Source organism: Microtus oregoni, unplaced genomic scaffold, assembly GCF_018167655.1.
Source record: "Microtus oregoni isolate MIOR12 unplaced genomic scaffold, Mior012 000006F_ref0000085, whole genome shotgun sequence".
Taxonomy (NCBI): domain Eukaryota; kingdom Metazoa; phylum Chordata; class Mammalia; order Rodentia; family Cricetidae; genus Microtus; species Microtus oregoni.
The window spans coordinates 29,048,413-29,070,817 of NW_024543065.1; the positions used below are offsets into that span (position 1 = coordinate 29,048,413).

General features: G+C 49.3%; 1 protein-coding gene across 3 annotated transcripts in view; it reads left to right on the top strand.

Moving 5' to 3' along the window:
* The window catches only part of Scml4 (Scm polycomb group protein like 4), a 46,030-nt gene that overhangs the window by 16,302 nt on the left and 7,323 nt on the right, over positions 1-22,405 (top strand). For 2 of the 3 annotated variants that reach the window (XM_041654703.1, XM_041654705.1), the window contains 2 exons: positions 4,149-4,343; positions 13,860-14,144. In XM_041654703.1, coding sequence (XP_041510637.1) covers positions 4,149-4,343; positions 13,860-14,144 — 480 coding nt within the window. Of the gene's footprint in view, positions 1-4,148; positions 4,344-6,376; positions 6,422-6,570; positions 6,642-13,859; positions 14,145-22,405 lie in introns of those variants that run through there. The other variant, XM_041654704.1, reaches the window with a different exon arrangement.

A 22,405-nucleotide genomic window follows, 5' to 3' on the forward strand; every position in this document is an offset into this window, starting at 1 on the left:
CCACTCCCGAGTGGGGGCAGTGGGCGAGGCCAGAGACTGTCCTTCCCCTGCTGGGCTCCAGGGCCTCTGTGAGCCTGGGAGCAGAATGCACCCCTTGGGACAATTATCTGACCTGGGGAGCAAGAATGACCTCCTGGAGCCTCACCCTTGACTCCCCCCCCCCACTTCCAACACCGTGCCTCTGCCTTCAAGCGTATCCACAATGCATTCCCAACCACAGTGGGTTTTAAGATAAGACCATGCTTGACCTTTGCCCTAAATCCTCCATAGGTTCTTATGTCCAAGTGAAAACCCTTATCTTCACAAGGCCCATAGGCCTACATGAACTGCTCCTGGCTCCCTCTCCAAACTCAGGGTCACTTCTCTCTCCCATATTCAGCTTAGGTTAGATGACTTCTTTGCTATGCTTCCTACACCCTTCGACTGCTCAGGGCCTTTGCTCCTGCTGACTTGTTCTTCTGGAATATTTTACCCTGGTGGTCCATGCTACAGGCTCCTGAAAACCCTTTTTGGCTTCTACTCAAATGCTGCCTTATTGGAGTCCTCTCTTCTGGCCTTGATCGGAATATCAGGCCTTCTTTACTCTGTCCATTTTCCATAGCACTCACAACCACAGAGGACAACTGGCGAGGTCTCCTAATTCAACCCACCTCAAGGGGACACCTCTTTAGATGGGGTCACAGCCCTGTTGAAGCCCCACCTGCCAGCTCCCAGAGGAGCCATCTGCCTACAGATCTCAGAGTTCTGACTCTTTCAAACCCTTTGTCCCTCTATCCCACACTACCCAACCCTTGTCGCTACCTGGACTGCAGTATTGGAGAGTCAGGCCAGTGTCTTCCGACTCGGCATCGTGGCTATGGCCTTCCTTAGCAGCAAGGAAAAGGCAGATTTCCTGGCAACGGGCCTGCCTGGTTAGTTAAGAAGGAGTCAGGAGAAGAGGTCATGGGGATACCTGGATTCCCAGAACCACACAGGTTGAGGCAGGAGTGTCTTGAGTTTGCAGCCAGGGTGGGGTACTCAGAGAGTTCTAAGACATTTGTGCTACAAAGAGACACACTGTCTCAAAAACTAAAGAAAGGAGACAAAGAGAAGAGGAGGGGGGAATGGGAAGGGAAAGGGAGGAGGAAGGAAGAAAGGAGCCATGGCTAGAGTCAAGGGCATGGGTCTGACAGGGTGATATTTAAGGGCCCCAGCAGACGGACCAACAAGAAGATACCCGAACAAGGGAGAGGAGGAGAATCTAGACCCGGCCTCCTGGAGTTCCTCTGCTGCTCCACTTCTGTTCCCCCTTGAACCATCCTCTTACCTTGTTCCCTGCTGCATAGTAGGGCTCAAGACGTAGATCTGGGGCTGAGGGAGGGGCCCTTCTCTCTGCCCTCCTTCTCTATGATGCTGTTTGTCCTAGAGGCTCTGTGCTCCTTGCCCTTGAGCTGGGAGAGCTGGTACTGAGCCTGGCTTTCCTGCTCCCCCTCTCTGTAGCCTCAGGGCCTCAGCATTAGGGGGAAGCAATTCCAGGATGGATGACTTTTGGAGTTCCCGTTGACTGAGGGCATCCCCAGGGAGTCATAGGGACTACTTTCTCCGATGTCTTAGAGAACGCTACAGCACTAAGTGAGCCTCGTGCCTTCACCTTGAGGTCATTAGGTGCGGGGTAACTTTTCATGTTACAGTTAGAGAGAGAGGTCCAACAAGACTACAGGACAGCAAGGGCCCAGAAAGGGGCGGGGATGGGGAGAGGACCCAGGAGAAATAGCAGGGTATCCACTCTGCATTTAGAAGCTGATCCCCAAAGCACCGCTCCCCGAATACAGCACACAGGACACAGAAGTTCATCACATGGATGCTGGCAGGATCGAGGAGGAACCCAAGGGCGAGAGGAGGTTCCTGGACTCCAGACACTCTGAGGGTTGGTGGGAGCAGCATCCTAGAGCTGCACGATCCCTCCCAGCGATCCTATTAGGGTGCTCTGCCTTAGCCACACCCCCAAAGGGAGACTTTATGAACTCAGGAGTTCCACATCTTCTTGAAAGAGATGGGATTTCACCCATGTATGCAATCCCATGAATGCTTCCAGAATACATTTGTGATTGACTGGGTAGACCTGAGGTTCCAAGGCTCTCCCACCTCGGGGCTAGTTTTTGTATCACCTAGCATTTTAAGACAGTGCCTATACTAATCAGGGGTTTGCAAAGTATCTGGGACAGGCATAATGATGGCTCTGAGGCTAGACCCTGGATCAGAGCCACTTTGAATTTCAGATGAAAGACAAGTGCCACACGGAAGCCACACGAACTGAAAATTCCAGTCTAGGATTCTCCTCCGCTTCATCTTCTGTAACACAGGACAACAGCCCCAATCCTCATAGGCCAGCAGGAGGCCTGTGTGCAAATGAGTTCCACAGGCCTTAGCAAACTGAAAAGCACTATATGTAAGAAATGGAATCTTTTGGTGTCTGGTTATAATAAAGACTAGCAATGGTAGCCCCTGCCATCTGCCAAGCTTCAGGGGATATGATGCAAGTCAACAGGCTGCCTGCTAGGGTTGCTGGGAGTGGGGGAAGCCTGGGTCAAAGCTGGGTCCAAGCAGGAGGTCCTCTCTGAGGTGTCTTTGTGTGTCCCTCACACTGGAGCTGGTGGTGGGGTGAGGGGCTGTGAGGAGAGAGACAGGAAACTGACGCCACTTCTCAGTTTGGACTTCTCAGTTTGGACTTCTCAGTTTGGACTTCTCAGTTTGGTTACTGTCCAGAGCTGGAACTCAGTGTTGCTCTGGAGAGCCCCCCTCCCTTTTAAATATTTATTCTTATTTTATGTGCATTGGTGTTTTGTCTGGATGTATACATGTATGAAGAGTGTCAGACTCCCTGAAACTGAGGTTACAGTCAGTTGTGAGCTGCCATGTGGGTGCTGGGAACAGAACCCGGGCCCTCTACAATAACTGCCAGTGCTCTTAACCATTGAGCCATCTCTCCAGCCCTGAATTGAAGATTCTTCTCTTGAGGGCTTTCCCTGAAAGCCCCCTGGGGTCCTCTGGTGGCAAATACATTAAATTGGAGACTTCGGGGCGAACTCTGGTGTCTGTGTCTATCTCTTCCTTCAGACACGGTCAGAGACGGACTCCTGGGTGGGAGCAGCAACAGATATGTAATCACACCAGGAGAACGCACGCACGTTCACACTGCCAATGCACGTTCACACTGCCAACCCTCTGCCCACTGGGACGGTTCACAACTGCTGACCCCCGGGATCAGTGAGCTCACCCGACACTCTAGTGGCTTTCTCTGCATCTCTCAGAGGAAGCAGGACCGTGGAGAATCGCCAATGGCAGGGCTGGAGCAGGATGGTCCTGGGATGCGCCAAAGTGCCCCAAACCAAAGAGACACAGGAGTCAACCTCATTGCGGCCCAGAAATGAAAGCTGGAACAATTAGCATTAGAAGACAAACAGCCTTTGACAACCCCGGACATATAACATGTGTTCTGGAGTCACATCAAGCTTAGCAAAACGACTGAATCAAAAATAAAGGGACGAGATGGAGCAATCTGTCCTTACAGAGGAATTGGATGTGGGAGTCACTGCTGTTCTAGACAGGAAGTAGTGCTGAACACCCCCGAGACCCTTGGAGATGGCAGGTTTAGTGACTTGGTGACCCAGACTTAGTGACTGGGCCCAGGGACCAGAATATGGAGAACAGAGAGGGTATGGTACACATTGGTTCCGCTAAGTGTGGAAGGTTCATGCCACAGAAGCGCCCTGTGGGTATGACGTGGCCCCCGGTGTGGTGTTTCATGAAGGGTTCTTTGTCTCCATAGTCTTTCTCCCCATCCCCAATCCCACGATTCCAGCTGTGAGAAAAAGTATGAGCCAGATGCAATGGAGAGGCAGGTTTCCCAATATCTAAGCAGAGCTGGTCAGGGCTGCTGCCGCAATCAAGTAAAGCAAGGACAGGGAGACGAACTGTCACAGACCAAGGAGGCAAGGGGACTGGGCAACGAAAGCAGTGTGCTGCCCTGGGCGGCACCCCAGGATGGAGACAGGATTATCGAGACTTCCAGTGGAACCCCATAGAGCCCAACTACAAATAAAAGGGAGATGAATTGCCCTTCTCCACTTCCTGTGCCCAGCTCTGAGTTCCTATTTCTGGTTTTCTAGTCTCTGCTTCCTTTGATGGAAAACAGCACCTGAGGAGCCTGCCCGTGGTGAACAGTGTGGGCTATGTCCTCCGCTTCCTGACCAAACTGTGCCGTAGCCTCCTGTGTGACAACCTCTTCAGTCACCTGCCCTACCCTGGGAGCCTCAGTGCCTCTGAGAAGACCCAGGAGAGAGAGGATGGGAGGCCCGGGTCAGGTGAGGAGGGGCTGCTTTGTCCTGCTGCAGGGGCCTCCCTCGTGGTTGGTAGATGAGGCCGCTGCTGAGGGGCGCCGCTGTCCTTAGAGGCCCAGACCCATCTCTCTGGACTCCCAGCTGCCTGGAACTCAGATGTCTAGACTGTTTCCATCTGATACTTTCAGGAAACGTGGTCTCTCCAGCTCCTGGGAGCTGACACCCTAGCCTTGCAGCCTGTGTGCTTAGAATTTAGACCGTGATACCAGGTTACACCTTCCGAGTGGTCTTCTTCCCCCTACTGTCAGGAAACTCTGGTAACTTTGTCCTTGTTGAGTAGTTCAAGGACTGTGAAACCAAGGAACTAAGCAGTCCCAAAGAGGGTAGGCTGAAGGGACAGATGTAGTCTTCCTGCGTGTAATGTCCTGGGTTTATCTGCTTAAAGAAAGCTATACACTGTAAGACTCTGATTGGGCCATGCATCACACACGCCTTCCTTTGAGAGCTGGTGTTTACCTCTTAGCACAGGATGGAAAGTAACCAAGGGTTGAGGAACTTGGGTATCACAGCCACAGAATAGCCCAGGCTGAATAAAAATGGCCAGAGGATGGGTCAGGAAGGTCAATGCTTCAGCCTTGTCTGCATCTGTAGATACTAATGGCAGGTAGAGTTCTTAGCAATGTAGAGTGATGGATTAGGAGGTGTGGTCTTTTTGGAGGAGGTGCATCACTAGGGTGGGCTTTGAGGATTCAGAAAACACATGGTATTCCCATGTGTGGCCTCCTGCTTTCAGTCTGAGAAGTGAGCTTTCGCTGTTCCTGCCACCATGCCTTTGGACTCTACATTCTGAAACTATAATCCCAGTTAAATGCTTTCTTATACATGCCGACTTCGTCATGGTGTTCTATCAGCAATAGAAACTAAGAAATAGTTCTCAGTAGTTGGCTAGGCTGGCTAGCCAGCGTGTGTGTGTGAGTGCACTTGTGTGTGTATTCGTGTATGTGTGTTCTTGCGTGTGTGCATATGTGTGTTTGTGTGAGTGTGTTTGTGTAAGTGCCCTGGTGTGTGTCAATGCACTTGTGTGTATGTATGTTTGTGTGTGTTTGAGTATATATGTGTGTTTGTGTGAGTGTGTTTGTGTAAGTGCCCTGGTGTGTGTCAATGCACTTGTGTGTATGTGTGTTTGTGTGTGTTTGAGTATATATGTGTGTTTGTGTAAGTGCCCTGGTGTGTGTCAATGCACTTGTGTGTATGTGTGTTTGTGTATATATGTGTGTTTGTGTGAGTGTGTTTGTGTAAGTGCCCTGGTGTGTGTCAATGCACTTGTGTGTATGTGTGTTTGTGTGTGTTTGTTTGTGAGTGTGTGTTTGTGAGTTTGTGTGTGTGTGCTTGTGTGAGTGTGTGTATATGTGTGTTTGTTTGTGTGTGTGTGTTTGTTTGAGTGTGTGTGCATGAGTATGCGTGTGCGTACTGGAATCTAACTCATGTCCTCACTCTTGTGGGGCAAGCACTTTGCTGACTGAATTGTCTCTCCAGCCCCTCAGTTTATAAAAGAGCAAACAGCACGGGGGCTGTTGAGGAAGCAGAGATGGACCCTCGCCACTGCCTTCTCTTCCTGCTTGGGTTTTCTGTGCACTTGGGGTACTGCCACATCCCCTGGAAGGTAGTCGTGGAGCCTGCTCTCCTCTTAAGGCCCAAAGGGGATTCATTATTCTAAACAGCTGACTTCAGTCAAAACTGTCTTTGCTCCAACTTTCCGAAGCAGGAAAATCAATCCACAGCTTAGAACAAAGTCTTCGGCAAACCAGAAACTTGCTGGAGAACGGAGGAAATTCAGGTGTCAGGCATTAGAAATGCTGGCTCGTCCCGGCCTCTCCTCAGGGAAGGGAAAATGTAAATGTACTAAATGCACCCGAGTGAAGGGCGAGCTGGGCCAAGCTAAAGGAGAAAATCTATACCGGCCAGGGACTAAGTTAATGGAAAATGTAATTGAAGGGAATGATATGCTCCGCCTGTAGGTGGTACAGCCTGGTGCCCTTTGAACCCGGAAGGCGAGACACAAGGCCACTGAGGCCCTAAGGGAAAACGAGAATTGCTTATCGGTAGGAACAGGGGTGGGACTGAGCCTGGGAACGGAAAATCTGTGACTGTGGCCAGAGCCTCCTTAAAAGCTGCTGTGGAAGGGTGGGTGTTTGCTTCCGGCCACCTTTGAGTCCCTTTGAGGACATGAAATGCCCCCTGTGTCCCACAGCATCTGCTGCAAGTTAGGAGCCCCAGCCCCCAGGAGTGTGGGCTAAGCCTGAGGAAAAGGACTGCACCCAGGTAGGTGGCGGCGGCATGCGTGTCTGGGCTGAGGGCTGAGGGCAAGCCCCCACCCCTTCCCTTCCTGGCCCTGCCTCCAGCTTCATCCCTCAGGCCCCCCACGCTGTTCTCCCAAGACTCCAGGCTTTCTTCCCTAGGAAAGCCAAGTAGCCAAACCTCCCTGGTGGGTTCTTCACAGCTCTCGGAAGCTGTGCCTGGCGGGCTTCGGTCCAGCCTTTTCTCCTCTGGGCTTCGACACCAGCATCTGAAGTGCTGCCAGCTTCTGGTGTAGCCAGGTCAAGCTGTTCTCACTGAAAGTCCTCTGAGCACTGACCAGGAACTAGGCAGAGTGGTGGAGGGCCAGACATTCATCAAGAAAGGCCGTGGCTTTCAGCCTGAGGGAAGGTAGCGTTAATGACTGGCTGAGCTCCCTCAACTGGGCAGTTAGGAATGATGTGAGAGAAATAAGGCGAGGTGGTGTGTGTGTGTGTGCACGTGGAAAAGTGTGTGTATGCGTGTATATGCATGTGCGTGCTATGCGTGTATATGTGTATGTGCGTGTGTATGTGTGTATATGTGTTTGTGTGTGTGCATATGTATATGTGTGTGTGTTTGTGTGTGCACGTGGAAAAGTGTGTGTATGCGTGTATATGCATGTGCGTGCTATGCGTGTATATGCATGTGCGTGCTATGCGTGTATATGTGTATGTGCGTGTGTATGTGTGTATATGTGTTTGTGTGTGTGCATGTGTATATGTGTGTGTGTTTGTGTGTTTGTGTGTGTATGTGGGGGTGTGGCGATGGGGTAGATTAGGGAGCACAAACGGTGGGCTAGCGTCTCAGCCCGGCATCTCTGGGCATCACTGGATCAAGAGGTATTGTGAGAAGAATTTTACAGCTGGTGATCTTGTTGCAGCTCAGGCCTTCGTTAGAGAATATGAGTGCTGTTCTGATTTACGGAGCAAACACGACGGCCCGAGCTCCCTTGGCTGTTAGCCACCAAGCCCTAGCCATCCAGCCCTGCCTTACACACATTGTGCTAATGCTTGTTCTACGTGTGGGCCTTGTACACAGCCCTCCCTCGCTTTGGGACTCCCTCTCCCGCTCTTGTCCCTCTTTCTTCAGCTTCTTCTCCCTGGGGTGTTCTCCAGAACCACGTGAGTGGTCCTGGAAGACGCCCCTCCCATTCCCACTGTAATCCAGGCGATGGGCAGGCCGAGAGAGGAAATTTTTCCTCCAACAGGGAGACCTAGACAGTCAGGAGGCCCTTTTTGGTCTAGAGATTCTTTGTTTTGCTTCATCCACCCAGCCACCGAGGACACCACAGGCCCCAGACAGATCACAATGGTGAAAAAGAAGCATAACGCTCTCCAGAAAGTTCCCCAGACACCCACACCCCAGAAGGGGCCCGAAATGTGTGCGTGAGCCTTGCCTGCTCTTGCCTCTCTACTGAAGCAAGCTGTCGTGGGTGCAAGGAGGTCAGCAATTGCTCTCTCTGGAGGAGACACGGGAGGATTTACAAGAGGCTTCTCTGGCCTCTGAGAGGGACGCAGGGGCTCGCAAGGTCCTGAGGCGTGCCTCCCCCTGCTTTGCACAGGCGCACTTGCCACAGCCCCCGGCTGGGTTCTCTCACTGGGGACTGAGAGCTTATTTCAGATGAGAAGAGGTTTGTGAGGACCCAGGAAGGAATAACACTGGCCATGCTGCCTACCAGGCCTGTGGTTTGCCAGGAATCGGTGTGGAAGGAGATGCAGGCTCTGTGGATGCTGGTTCTGGAGGATTCCGGTCTGCTGGCCCCATCTGCCGTTCATACTGTACGCTGCCACAAAGCTAAAGGAGTTCTTCTCTGCCCGTAAAGCTGTCTTCCTTTGTTTGGCCCACTGTACGCAGTGGATTCAGATGATGAATGTAACCACAGTGCGGTTAAGTTCCTAAGTTAGTGGAAGTTCTGCTACCTGTAACCCATCGACCTGTCTGCTGAATGAGCTCGTGGTTTTGGGTAGTACAAAGAGTATCCACCAGTCAGCTTTTATATCAAAGCAAGAGCATCTGGACTTAGGTGTAAGAGAAAAATTTTAAGCAATAGATTTGTAACACCGTGGCCTAGCCATGAGATCCCATGGGGAAGTTTTTACTGTGATTCATTTTTATGTAAATATATGTAGCTGTGTGCATGTGCATGCAGTACCAACGGTGGCCAGAAGAGGGCATCAGCTTCCCTGGACCCAGAGTGGCAGACAGCTCTGTAAATCCTATGTTCCAAACCCATCCAGTGTCGGTGCTGGAACTGAACTTAGGTCTTCTGCAAAGTAGTACAGGTTCTTCAACCACTGAGCCATCTCTCCAGACCCTGGGGAAGTTTCTCAAGAAAAGGTTCAGTTACTGGCCATAGCAGGCAAAGGTTGGATCTAGCTCAGCGTGATCCCAATGCTCCTGTGCCATCTCCCCAGTTCTGAACTATCTGAGTAATACCTACAGAGCTGATCGCTCCAGATACCCCTTCCAAACAACTCCCTTCTAACAAGCCTCTCATCAGTGTTAAAATTGTTTGGTTTGCAAACTGTATTTTACGGATATATATATTAAAATACATGACCGTAAAAACTTCACAGCCATGTGTGGTGCCTTATACCTGTAATCTCAGCCCTCAGCAGAACTGCCTTAAGTTCAGTACCAGCCTGGGCTACATTGTTGAGTTCCGGGCTACTCTGGGCAACTGAGTGAGATGTTGTCTTAAAAAATCCCAAGGGCTGGAGAGATGGTGCAGCACTTCAGAGCACTGGTTTCCCAGCAACCACACAGTGACTCACAACCATCTATGTGGGATGTGATGCCCTCCTCTGACATAAAGTCGTACATACAGATAGAGAACTCATATACATAAAACAAATAAATAAATCTTAAAAAAGATACCACCAGCAAAACTCATTTAGTCTTCTTCAGCCAAACTCTATTCTCCCAAATGATGTGTGTTCCCCTGGCACCTGTGAGTGAGTGGGTCCTTATCCAGAAATGGGGTCCATCAGTAGTTGGTGAGATTCTATTGCTTTATAGGTACACACATTGCCCACAGGGAGAACACAGAGAACTTGAGATTGGAGGAATACTCTTGCAGTCAAGGAAAGCTCAGGTCGTGAGTGACCAGAAAAACCCGTGAAGGTGGAAATGTTCCTCCTCTACACTCTAAACGGCAGCTCAGCCCTCTGTCAGCTCCACTCCCTACTTAGGCTTCATTGTCAGCTAGCTAGATTGTAATGATCGCTTCATCCCCCGTTTTACCTAAATCTGTGCCTTGTCCTGCCCACGGGTACATTTGACACCAGGGAAATGCCAAGCCAGCTCTTTGTCCCTTTCAGGCTGGTAGTATGGTAACAATCCATATGGTGCGCTGTGTAGCATTCTGCGGATACACGTGGGGAAAGCTGTTTTAATCGGGCTCCAGTGGCTTTGCTGTGTCAATTCCTTGCTTTTTATTTCTTGGTGGTAGTGAAGTTTAAAACCAGAGCTTGCTGAGCTGGTGTGCTGTGTCTTCATCCCTCTTGTTTGTTTGTTTGTTTTGTTTTGTTCTTCCTTTTTTCTCTTGAGACAGGATTTCCCAGTTCCCTAGGCAGGCCTTGAACTTGCAATCATTTTGCCTCAGCATCCAAGTCTCTGGGATTACAGGCCTCGCCCTCACACCTGTAAATTTAAAATGCTGCTCGTTTGTGTCTCTCAGAAGCCAGGTGTGAGGTGTGGCCGTTTGTCTCCATAGTTACCCACCTAGGCAGACTTTGGAGTCACCAGAGTGGCCTGGGTAGGGAAGGGTGCCCTGGCTTAGGGCTCTCTGAGGTGGCTTTTGTCTTCTGACTGAGTCATCAAAACCTCAGCCTGGAAGCTGGCTTTTATTACTTTACCCTCACCCAGGGTCAGCAGCAACTTTAAAACCAGCAGAGTCCTGTTCCCTTGGTCCCATTCCTACCTTTGCCATAGGATGGTTGTCCATCTGTTTCTGCATTTTCTAAATGTAGGTGGGTGAACTGTCTGTGTTCTCTCTATGACACGGTCAGGACAGGACAGGCATGTCCTCTTTAGATTTAAAGTATTTAGCACAGTGTCTTATTAAACCTTCTCCACTGTCACAAATCTACACGAAGTTCCATGCCACCACTTAGGGACATCTTTGGATGCTGATGCATCTTCTCGCTACTGACCGTGGTCTCGCTATCACCAGCTCAGTGTTTACCCAGTAAACTTTCTCAAGCTCGCATCTATGCCAAGCTCCATGGAAGAAACTCTTGCCACTTCTTGGTGGACACTGAAGCACCTCCCACTCGGGACAAGAAGGGAAGGACCAGCTATGAGCACTTCCCAATCAAGGGAAGGTATGCTGCTTTTCTGCTTGCCAGTATTGGAGCGGAGCTGGCATGTAGGACGTGCTCAGTGGGTGTGAATGTTCCTTCTTACAAATGTTTTTGTTGTCTTTACACACACGCCCAGTGCAGCTTCTGAGTCATGTGGTAATTTTGCCTTATGTGTCTGTTTTCCAAAGTGGCCGGGCCACTTTTTACTTACATATATGAGAGTTCTAATTTCTTTGCAGCACTTTTTATTGTCTGTTTGGGGGAGCTCTGTAATACGGAGGCCTTGAGTGTGTTAGGCTGGTAATATTTCTCCTTGACCTTGAATGACCTAAAATGAAGTTTATGCCCTGGCAGTGCTGAAGCGTGCATGGGCAGTCCCGTATATGGCGCTTCTGTTGAACTTGTCCATGTTGGGTTTCATGGTCTAAGTTGATGAGGACAGCTGACCAGGTTTCTTCCTCGAGACGGCACCAGATCTCATTACAGATGGTTGTGAGCCACCATGTGGTTGCCGGGAATTGAACTCAAGACCTCTGAAAGAGCAGGCAGTGCTCTTAACTGCTGAGCCATCTCTCCATCCCATGACAATTATTCTAGGTGTGTTAATTACAATGAAGAAGTTAGTGAGGATTCTCACAGGGACTGTGTTGGTGTCGTTGAACATTTTTAGTGTATTACCACCGTAATGATAACATAATCTATGAATATGGTATTTTCACCATTCATTCGCACCTTCTTCAACAGTCTTGTGTATTTTTTCTAGAACAGAAATTGAAATTTCTTGTGTTCGATTTGTTTTGAAGTGTTTCACTCTTTTTAATCTTATTGTATGGAGTTGCTTTCTTCATTTAATCTTAGGACTGTTCAGTGGAAGTATATAGAAAGACAAGTGATTTTATGTATTGATTTTGCATCTTCCAACCTTGCTGATAATTTACTAGTTCCAGTAATTTTAAAACTGGGTTCTTGTGGCCTTTGTATGCACGGTGGCCATTTTTCTTCCTTTTCCTATCTGGAAGACTGTCCTTGCTTTTTCTTAGCAAAATTTCTGCCATGGCTAAAAGCTCCAGCACAAAGCTTATGACTGAAGCCATGCTGGCGCCAAAGCCATGCTGGCCACAGAGCACAGTGTCCCGCCTCTCCCTGTAAACCATAGTGTCCCCTGTGTACTTTCAAAGAGCCTTTGTTGAGGAAATCCCCTTCTGTCCTGGCTTACTGCCTGAAACTTATCACGAGACAGTACAAGGTTTTGTCCCGTGTTTTTCTGCATCTTTTGAGATGGTCAGGTAGCCTTTGGACTTTTGTGTTCCATCAATATGGTATATTGATTTCCTCTCAATTCCTCCTTGGTTGTTGTCTATTCCTGAAAGTCATCGAGTTCAGTCTTGTTAGTGCTGGGGGAGGGCTTCTGTGTTCTTGTGATGAGGAGCCTATTGCCTGCAATTTTCTTCATTCTCTCTCCTACGCTGTCTGTCTGGATTTGGTCTTAAAGTGACATTAGCTTTAGAAAGTGAGTCGGAAAGTGTTCTCTCCTCTTTTACTTTTTGGAGAGAATTTGTGAAAATCTGTATTTTTATTTTGAAATGTTTGGTAGAGTTTGCCTATAAATCATTTGTGCTTTCTCTTCCTTTGTTGTTATTTTTAAAATTGCTAATTCATCCTCTTGCTACGGGTCTATGCTATACAGATGATCATTTCTTGAGTCAGCTCCAGTAATTTGCCTTTTCATTCAATTTATCTAATTATTTATAGTCATTTATAACATGCTTCGACTTTTCTCATCCCTGTAAGGCTGAGGGAAAAATCTGTTTGTTTCTGAGTCTAGCGATCTGCCTTGCCTACACTTTTGCTAGGTCGTCTAAAGGTGTGTTAATGTGTTACTGTTTCTAAAGAACCAGCTTTTGCTAGCGTTGCTCTCATTTCCTAGTGATTTTCTAGTAGATTAATTTCTGTTCAAATCTCTATCCACTTGCTTTACATTTAATTTGCTGGGTTTAATGTCTTAAGGTGAATGGTTATTTATAAGAAATTGTTCATCCTCTACAATGTAAGGTTTATTTTATTTTATGTGTACGGGTTATTTATTTTATTTATGTGAACGGGTTATTTGCCTGCATGTGTCTGTGCATTCCATGCGTGCCTGGTGCCTGCAGAGGCCAGAAGAGGGCGTCGGATCCCTTGGACCTAGAGCTACAGACAATTGTGTGCCAACATACAGGTACTAAGAATCGAGCCCTGGTCCTCTGGAAAAGAAGCAAGTGCTCTTAACTGCTGGGCCATCATCTCTCCAGCCCTAAAACAGACATTTTTGCACCTACAATATTTACCTCTAAGTTACTGCTGTGGTCTTAAGTCATGATGACTTTTCTTTTTGGGCAGTCTCCATGGAAGTCCCCAGTGGTAGGACCAGCTACTTGCCCTAGATATGATTTTGACTAGGTGGGGGTGGGCTAGAATGGTTTCCTTTTTATTTTTATCTCCGTGATGTATCTGGACCTTTATACACACACATACACACACAAACACACACACACCCTACACATCCTAACACACACACATACCTTTACACACATACCTACACATACACATGCACACACACACATACACACACACACACATTCACAAGCAGAACCATTGATTCTTTTCTTGTTGTTTATTTTCAAGTGATTGAGGGCCAAGATGGCCACTGTTCCTTCTAAACATGGAAGAACCCGTCTTTGGTGAGGCAAGACCTCAATCTGCTCCCAGTGCTCTCTGGACTATTCTGTGTTCGTTTCTCCTCTTTGCACAAGCTCACTGGTAACAGCAACTGTGTTGGAGCAGGGTTTGTCACGATTGCAGCTTGGGGGGCTCCCTGGATGGTCCTCTCATCTCTCTTCCCTGCATCCTTCCTCTGCAGCCCAGGCGGCCACTGCTGAAGAGTGTCTGGCCAACCCTGTGGGCATGGACCGCTACAGCATGGATACCTCCTCCGCGGCCTTTAGCCACCGGGGCTCCTTGGCCCACTCCTCCTCCCAGTACTACAAGAGACTGAACTCTGGAGACAGCCACCTTGGAGGAGGCCCTGCCACTACCACCAGCAGTTCCCGCACCAACCCTGTGCCCTTGGGAGGGCCATCGACACCTGGACTGAGGTTCCCGGCCTCCAGCCCCAAGAGGAATGAAGGCGAAGGAAACAGATGTGGTAACGTAACACATGGCCTGGCTTTCTGGGGGCAGAATGGCTTCCACCCTTGCCCTAGAGACACAGCACGGGGTGGGAGATGGCGGGGGGGGGGGGTGAGAGGAGGGGAGGGGATTATAGTACAGTGATATGAACATGACTCTTCTGGAAACAAGAACTTTCCACAAGTTCCTTGGATTTTTGTCATTCCTGTAGGCAGTCAGTCAGTTTTAACTCTTTGATCATAAATGATGAAAATGGCATATTAGGTAGGAATGATTAATAGATTACAACTTAGTTCAAGACACCAAGGGGTGGTTCTCCCTCTCAATGCAGGGCCCCTGCTCTGTTCATCTTGTGTCCCCACCATGCCCTGCATCTAGTGGACGGGAGTGGGGAGGACACATGTGATGCCCTAGATGGGATGGGCATGGATCCCACTCATGATCCATTGGCAAGGTTAGGTCATTACATCCCACTTAGCCGGGAGAGATTAGGTCATTGCATCCTACATAGCCAGGGGAGCCCAGCTCTGTGCCCAGAAGAAAACAGCAGCAGACTTGGGCAAAAATTGTCTTTTGCATAGTGAGAGATTGATTATTAAATCATCCATGACAGAAGTTCACTGGAGAAAGCAGAAAAGACAAAGTGTCTCAGTGCTGGTTATTCAGCCCTCCTGTTCCTCACAGAGAAAAGTAATACACGAAAGTGCTCAAAGGGACGTGGGACTCTAGGAACTACATGGAGGCCTGTAACATGAGGGCTGGCTTGTTGGGGTTTATGTCCTGCCCAGTTCCCCACAGACGGCAAGCCACAAAGAAAATCACACAGAGATCTCCATAAGTTATAAAACTGATTGGCCCATTAGCTCAGGCTACTTATTAGCTCTTGTAGCTTATATTAACCCATTATTCTTATCTTTGTTAACCATATGGCTCGGTACCTTTCTCAGCTGGGTATATTACATCTTGCTTCTTCCGTGGTCTGGGCAGGACTGCAGAGGGAGCTTCCTGCTTCCCAGAATACTCCTGTTCTCATTGCCCCGCCTCTACTTCCTGTCTGGTTGACCCACCTATACTTCCTGCCTGGCCAATCAGCATTTATTTAAAACATGATTGACAGACTACAGACAATTCTCCTGCACCAGAGGCCATTCTGGTAGATGCCTTACAACAGGTGGGCCCAGCCTGCAGCCTGTGGGCCTCCTGTAACCAGGGTAACAATGAGGTTAGTGTAGCGTGTGTCACATGACATCATATTTCAATGTCACAGGATTGGACACCCCTGCTTCACAAAGTCATTCTCAAGCTTTGGGATTTCATTAATGGATTAGAAGTGATGGAGCAGGATGGATAGATAATTTTGTGGATGAAGCAGTCTGGAATTGTGGGTTTACTGTCCTCTAACTGGACTGGATGGCTCTTTTCAGCCCTGGTTTCTCTGTGTTTCTGTTTCCTTCCCTAAGAAATTAAAGTGATTGTACCAGCCACCCCTCCATCATAGAACCACGGGGAAGGTTAAACACATTTGCATGTAGCTTTAGTAGAGGGCCTATGGCCATAGTAAGTGGTTAATAAATACTAGTACCGTAGATTTGTGAATGCATCCCTCTACCGACCACAGCTGTGGGGAGCCACAGCTGAAACCGCTGAAGGGGACCTGAGACCAGAGTCAGGGAATCTTCAGCTTACTCCTCTGTCACCCTCACTGGGCTGGCTGTCTCTTCCCTAGGTCCAGATCCCTCTTCCAGTGGCTGCCAGGAGTCATGCACGTGAGCTGTTCTGTATGGTTCACGATCCCCTGCACACTTCCCTCAGATAGCTTCACCCATCCCAGACAAGCAAGCCCCAGACGGGCCTCTGCTGGCCACGGACGGAAGGATCAGCAGGGACCCTTTGAGGGAGAGGTGGCTCTAAAAGGCAGAACAATGAATTGCTTCACTCTATAACTGCAGAACTTTTCAGTGTAAGGACTCCACTAATGGTGCCCCTGCAGGGCGCTAAAGGGACAGTGGAAATACGGGAGCCAGCCGCTCAGCCACGGCTCAGCCACGGCTCAGCCACGGCTCAGCCACGGCTCAGCCACGGCTCAGCCACGGATCAGCCACGGCTCAGCCACCGCTCAGCCACCGCTCAGCCACCGCTCAGCCACGGCTCAGCCACCGCTCAGCCACCGCTCAGCCACGGCTCAGCCACGGCTCAGCCACCGCTCAGCCACCGCTCAGCCACCGCTCAGCCACCGCTCAGCCACCGCTCAGCCGTGCTGTCTCAGTAGAGAAAGGGGGAAGTAGGTGGGAGAAAGGGGGCAGAGGGTTGTGCCTCGTGTCTCTGAAAGAACTTTCCCTTTCTGCTATATCTCATTTTCTAGAACTGAGCCACATGGGCAATAGCTGCAAAAGAAGCTGGGAAATGTAGTTTGAATTCCAGGTGGACATCAGGGACTTGTTATAAAGAAGCAGCAGGGGTGGGAGGGGGGTTGTGCAGGCAGCTAGCAGTCTGAGCAACACGTCCTTATGAAGAATGCTTGCATTCTCTGTTTTTCTTCCCCTGGTGCTTTATTCTCTTAAGTATTACCCTGTCACACTAGAGGAGCCATGACCTCAGTTTTGTGGAGGTGTCACATGTATTTGAATCCCTGACAGTCCAAGCAAAAGGAGGCTTGTGCTAGACTTTCACTTAGCAGGCATCAACCATGGACCAATTTCTACTGGACTTAGGACTTATCATGGTATAATATGTTGCTCCTAGGCCGTGTTACCGGGTTCAGTTCCAGGTAATGTGGACCAAGAGGTCTGTCAGCTGTGAACCAAACTGAGGTGGCTAACTCCAAAGTTTTGGGTATATCCAAACACCCCAGGATCTCTGCTTGCAGGGTTTCTTGGGGTCCCTTCTGATGTGGAAGGGGATGAAGAAGAGGGTGAAAGTGGACAGGAATCCAACTCCACTGCAACTCTTTATCAAGGGCCTCCCCACAGTTGCTTTGTTTGAAGCAAGCTTGCCTAATGACCATGGTGGTTCAGGATGCTGACTGAGCGCAGAACCCAAGGCAGAGGGAAAGCCTCAGCCTCCCTACCCATCCTCACTCACCTGCCAGCCTGCACCCTGCTGCGGCTCCTACTATCTCCTCTTCTCTCTGCTAAAGCCTTTCCTCTCCCGAGGACTGTCTGATGTTCCTCTGAAATTACATCCCAGGTGAAATCCGTTGGCATCAAGGAACTGTTTCTCTTCAATGGGTTTGACCCAGCTCATAAACCCTGGAAGAAACCTAGAAATGGATTTTCTCCCTAGCTACTAATCACAATGGTTTGAAACCACAGAGTCTGGAGAGCTGCACCAGGCTGCAGGCAGGAGGGGAGGGAGGGATGAGGTGGCTGGTTCTCAGCTGCCTTTCCCTCTGATGTGAAGCCTTAGCCCAGCCTCCTGCTGCTCCTGGAGCTGGACCCAGTGCCAGCCGCCGCCAGTGCCTAACAATGCCACCGAGGTACAGCGCGGGCTGTGGTTTCCCTGGGGTTTGAACTGAATCTCAGGTGAATATTTGGGGGCTTCAGTCTCTCATCCCAGATACAATCAGCCAGAGCTCTAAAGGGCTGTAAAGAGGTTTCAGATAACAAAAGCTTCCTGAATGGGCTATGGAATTCCCAGGCAGCGCCAAGATGTAGGGTCAGAAACAAAATAAATCTGACATTGTTGTTAGAGTGCAAACTTTCCCTGTGCGCTGGAGTTGGCTTTTAAGGGATGCTCTGTCAGCGAGGAGCAGAGATGGTTTTGCTAGAGAAATGATGAGGACGAGGGCCTCATGTGAGGGCTGGTACCTGCAGAGGCAAGAAAGGGCTTCCTCATTGTGGAGAGAAAGGAGTTGGGGCTGGGATGATGCGGGAAATCCCACCTGATGGTTTGGGGTCTGTGTCAGGCAGATGGGGCTTCACTTACAGCGATTGTAAACCACGTATTCTTGAGCAGGGGAATGTGCTGGCGGTGGTGGGATTTAGGGGCACCGTCTACTGAACGTTTATGAGATGACCGAGAAGAAGAATGCCAATAGCTTTGGGGCTAATGCTGACGTTTATAACTTTATCCTATTGGATGCTTTCTACCCAAGATGACTGGTAAACAGCTAAGGGACTGGGTGTTCTGGTCAGCAGATGTCCACTGGGCACCGGGGCAGGGGTTCTTCTCAGGTCTGAGGATGGTGCCGTGAACTGGGCAGAAGGAGCCCATTGCAGAGAGATGGACCTTAGCACGCTATTGTGATTGTTGGAGGTGGAAAGTGTGACCTACGTGACAGTATTGGGAGGGAGGTTGCTGAGACAGTATTGAATGGGGGGTTGCTGAGACAGTTTTGAATGGGGGGTTGCTGAGACAGCACTGGATGGGGGTTGCTGTGACAGCACTGGATGGGGGTTGCTGAGACAGTACTGGATGGGGGCTGCTGTCACAGTGTTGGAAAGGGGGTGCTGGACCCTCTCACCTTGGGAGTCAGGAAAGACTCCAGGGAGGTGTGATGGAACCCACTGACATGAGAAGTGACATTTGAGCCCCATGAAGAAGAGGTGTCCTGAGGCTCCTGGCAGAGATCGCATTGCTTGTCAAAGCCAGAGGGTGGAGGCTACAGCGTCAGCTGCCGGTTGAGAAGGAATGCTGCCCAGCCCGGCCTGCTGGTCTCCAGGGGCATCTTCTGTCATGTTGGCAGGGCAGCTGGTCTTGAAGGATTAATAGAAAAACCCGATTAAAAGCTAAGTGTCATTGAAAGAGAATGAGACAACATTGTTGCAGCCTACCTGATTCTGCATAGATTGTGGGCTAGCCTGGACTCTGCATAGCCTTAGACACACACCCAAGGCCTGCAGAGGTGTCAGTGTCAGCAACCCGTGGTACACTGGGTCAGGCGCTACCTGACTTTGGACAGAGCATGCGCATCCTGCCACATACCTCTGCTGCGCTCCTGGACACAGCTGTGGAAGATAGGGAGCTCTGGCTCCTGGCTCATCCCTCGCTTGTTCCATGCCCCCACACTGTTAGCTAAAGTTTCCCCTGAATTATAAATGAGCAAAGACCAATTATCTGTGTGCTCGTGGGAATGCACAAGACAGAAAGAGATCCGCAGATGTGGTACCTGCACTTCGGAAGGGGCCGGGGGATTGCTTTTCAACACTGAGTCTGCCGGTGGTCTATTTTTCTGTTAACCTTGAATTTGGCTTCAGGAGCAACAAGATTTAATTATGTACCCATTCACCAGTGGGTCTCACTTTTCACATCTCCACAACCCACAGGAAGCAGCCTGACCAAGCACTGCTTTCCGCAAGCGCTAGAGAACACAGCGGGTAGCGAGTGTTGCGCATGCTCTGTTCACACAGGAGCACGATTCATTCGATCCATCCTGGCTGATGGTTGATCTGTCACATCTTCCTACTCTGACTGAGTCGGACTGGACACATAAGTCTTTCTGACACTTTCCCAGTAGCTGGAGCAGGATGTGGTGGTGTGTTGATATTTCTCTGTGAGTACAGACCTGCCCAGACTTTGCAAACCCATGGCTGGAGAGTTCTGTTTTCCTCCTCCAGCAAGACTATGTGCTTTGATGAGGAGCAACTCTTGAGCAGTGTCTTAGGTGACCTGATGTTCTGTCTTGTATTACTAAAAGGGCCCTCAGAAAGACTCCTAAGCTAGCCTGGCTGCTCTTCCACTATCCTGAAAAGCGGGGAAATGTCCACAGTTGGCACCAATCCTGAGCATGGAGAACATTTGCCTCAATGTCTGCTCTCTGCAGCCTTCCCTGAGAGCGCTCTCCTCAAAGACAGGAGCCCTCTGCTCAGGTTCAGACAGCGGCTGCTGTTCCTGACCTCGCTCATAGGACTTCAGGACCAAGCGCAGGATCTTATCAGTGGGCTGGACTTCCCCTCCTTCCTGCCAAGTCTAGGAAATTAGATTTGACCTCTGCTCTCATCACTTCAGAATCATTCTCGGACTAAAGACTTGCCGCCTTTGTAGTCAGGACATCCATTACCACCCTGATTAACAGCCATGCTCCCGTGGGCGGGCCCTGAAGACAGATGTGATTCCTGTGATTCTTCAGCCCCATGTTGAGTGCAGATGTCTTTAAATGGAGAAAAAAAAATTATCTTTCACTAGTGTGCATCAGTATTGGAAGGCTCTGGAGAGCATTAACCGTTTCTCAGTGAAATGCCTGGTACCAAACCTCCTTATGGGACCCTTCCAGGTCCAAAGGTCAGAGGGGAAAAAACGTCAAAGTAAATCCAGTTATCAGCTAGCACAGATTCAGAAATGTGATGGTTTGCTTGTCTCAGTACATGAGTGCTAGGTACTTCTCAGGCTTAGCAAAAGAGGGAGAAGAAGCATGGAAGAAAACGGCTTCCTCTTAAGACTCAGAGAAGGCACTGGCTTCTCCACTTCTGGAATTATCCTGTAGGGATACTGCTGTTTGTTCAGAATCCTGGCCTTTTTTCTAGCCTTGAAGTAGTGTCACGGATCACTTACACAAAGCTAGCATATTTCTGCAAAACATATCGATCCAGGTCACAGTCATCAAATCCACGCTCCTAGTCTATTTATTGTCTGCACGGCTGTGGAGGGGTCAATGTAATATATGACCCTGTAATGAGAGGATTTGGGTTGTATCGTTCACCAAAAACCTCTCCCAAGACCAAGTCAGGGGAGCAAGTGCTTGGCACATGATTGTGAAATGAACATGGAGGATTCTCAGGGAATTAAAACCTAAAGGTTACAGAAAAGTACATGAGTGATGGTTCTGAAAGGATGTGGGAAGCATCCTAAGAGAAGAGAAATAAGAGCCCGAGGGCAGATGGGGAGGCAGGTGATAGTAAGAAAGATGGCCATGGTGTCCACAAGGGGCCTGATAATGGTCTCTGAGCTTCAGGTTCTGTCTGTCTGTCTCTGTGTGTGTGTGTCTGTCTCTGCCTTTCTGTGTGTGTGTGTGTCTGTCTGTCTGTCTCTCTCTTTCTCTCTGTGTGTGTCTGTCTGTTTGTCTCTCTCTCTCTGTGTCTATCTGTCTCTCTCTTTTCTCTCTCTCTGTGTCTGTCTGTCTGTCTCTCTCTCTGTCTGTCTCTCTGTCTCTGTGTGTGTGTCTGTCTATCTGTCTCTCTCTCTTTCTCTGTGTGTATGTCTGTCTGTCTCTCTCTGTGTGTGTCTATCTGTCTCTCTGTCTCTCTCTTTTTTCTCTCTTTCTTGTCTGTCTGTCTCTCTCTCTCTCTGTGTCTATCTGTCTCTCTGTCTCTCTCTTTTTTCTCTCTCTCTTGTCTGTCTCTCTGTGTGTGTGTGTCTATCTGTCTCTCTCTCTTTTCTCTCTCTCTGTGTCTGTCTGTCTGTCTCTCTCTGTCTGTCTCTCTGTCTCTGTGTGTGTGTGTCTGTCTATCTGTCTCTCTTTCTCTGTGTGTATGTCTGTCTGTCTCTCTCTGTGTGTGTCTATCTGTCTCTCTGTCTCTCTCTTTTTTCTCTCTCTCTTGTCTGTCTCTCTCTCTCTCTCTGTGTCTATCTGTCTCTCTCTTTTTTCTCTCTCTCTTGTCTGTCTGTCTCTCTCTCTGTGTGTGTCTATCTGTCTCTCTCTCTTTTCTCTCTCTCTGTGTCTGTCTGTCTCTCTGTCTCTCTCTATGTGTGTGTCTGTCTGTCTCTCACTGTCTCTATCATTGTATTTGTGTGTATGTGTATGCATGTGGCTATGTCATGTACCCATACATTTGTGTGTGAATGACACTCTATGTGTGCCATTGTACGCATGCGGAGGTTCAAAGACAACCTTGGGTGTTAGGTCCTTGCCTTCCCACCTTGTCCAAGCCAGGGTCTCCATGCTGCTTTTCTGCCATGTACACTAGGCCAGCTGCCTCACAGGCTTCCAGGGAGTCTTCTGGCCCCCACCTCTTCCTTTCTTTTAGGAGTCCTGGGACTACAGAAACTTTTGCTATGCATCTTACTTTTATGCCAGTTTTGGGGATTCAAACTCAGGTTCTCATGCTTGTATGGCAAGTGTTTTAGCCACTGAGCCATCTTCCCAGCTCCTAATCCCCGGGCTTTGATGGTTGATGGGATATCAGTGGGAAGGAGGAGGGTAAACAGGCAAGCAATAGGAAAGTGGGCCATAATCAGTGTGCCCAGGTGGATGTGTGGGTGTTCTGGGGAATACCTGCGAGAGGTTGACCAGAAGGCCTAGTGCTTGCTCAGTTCAGTACCCATAACCAGCCTCTCTGACTAGAGAATGCTGCCACGATCTAAGATAAATTGTGGTCTAATCAAAGACAGGGAAGCCCCAGG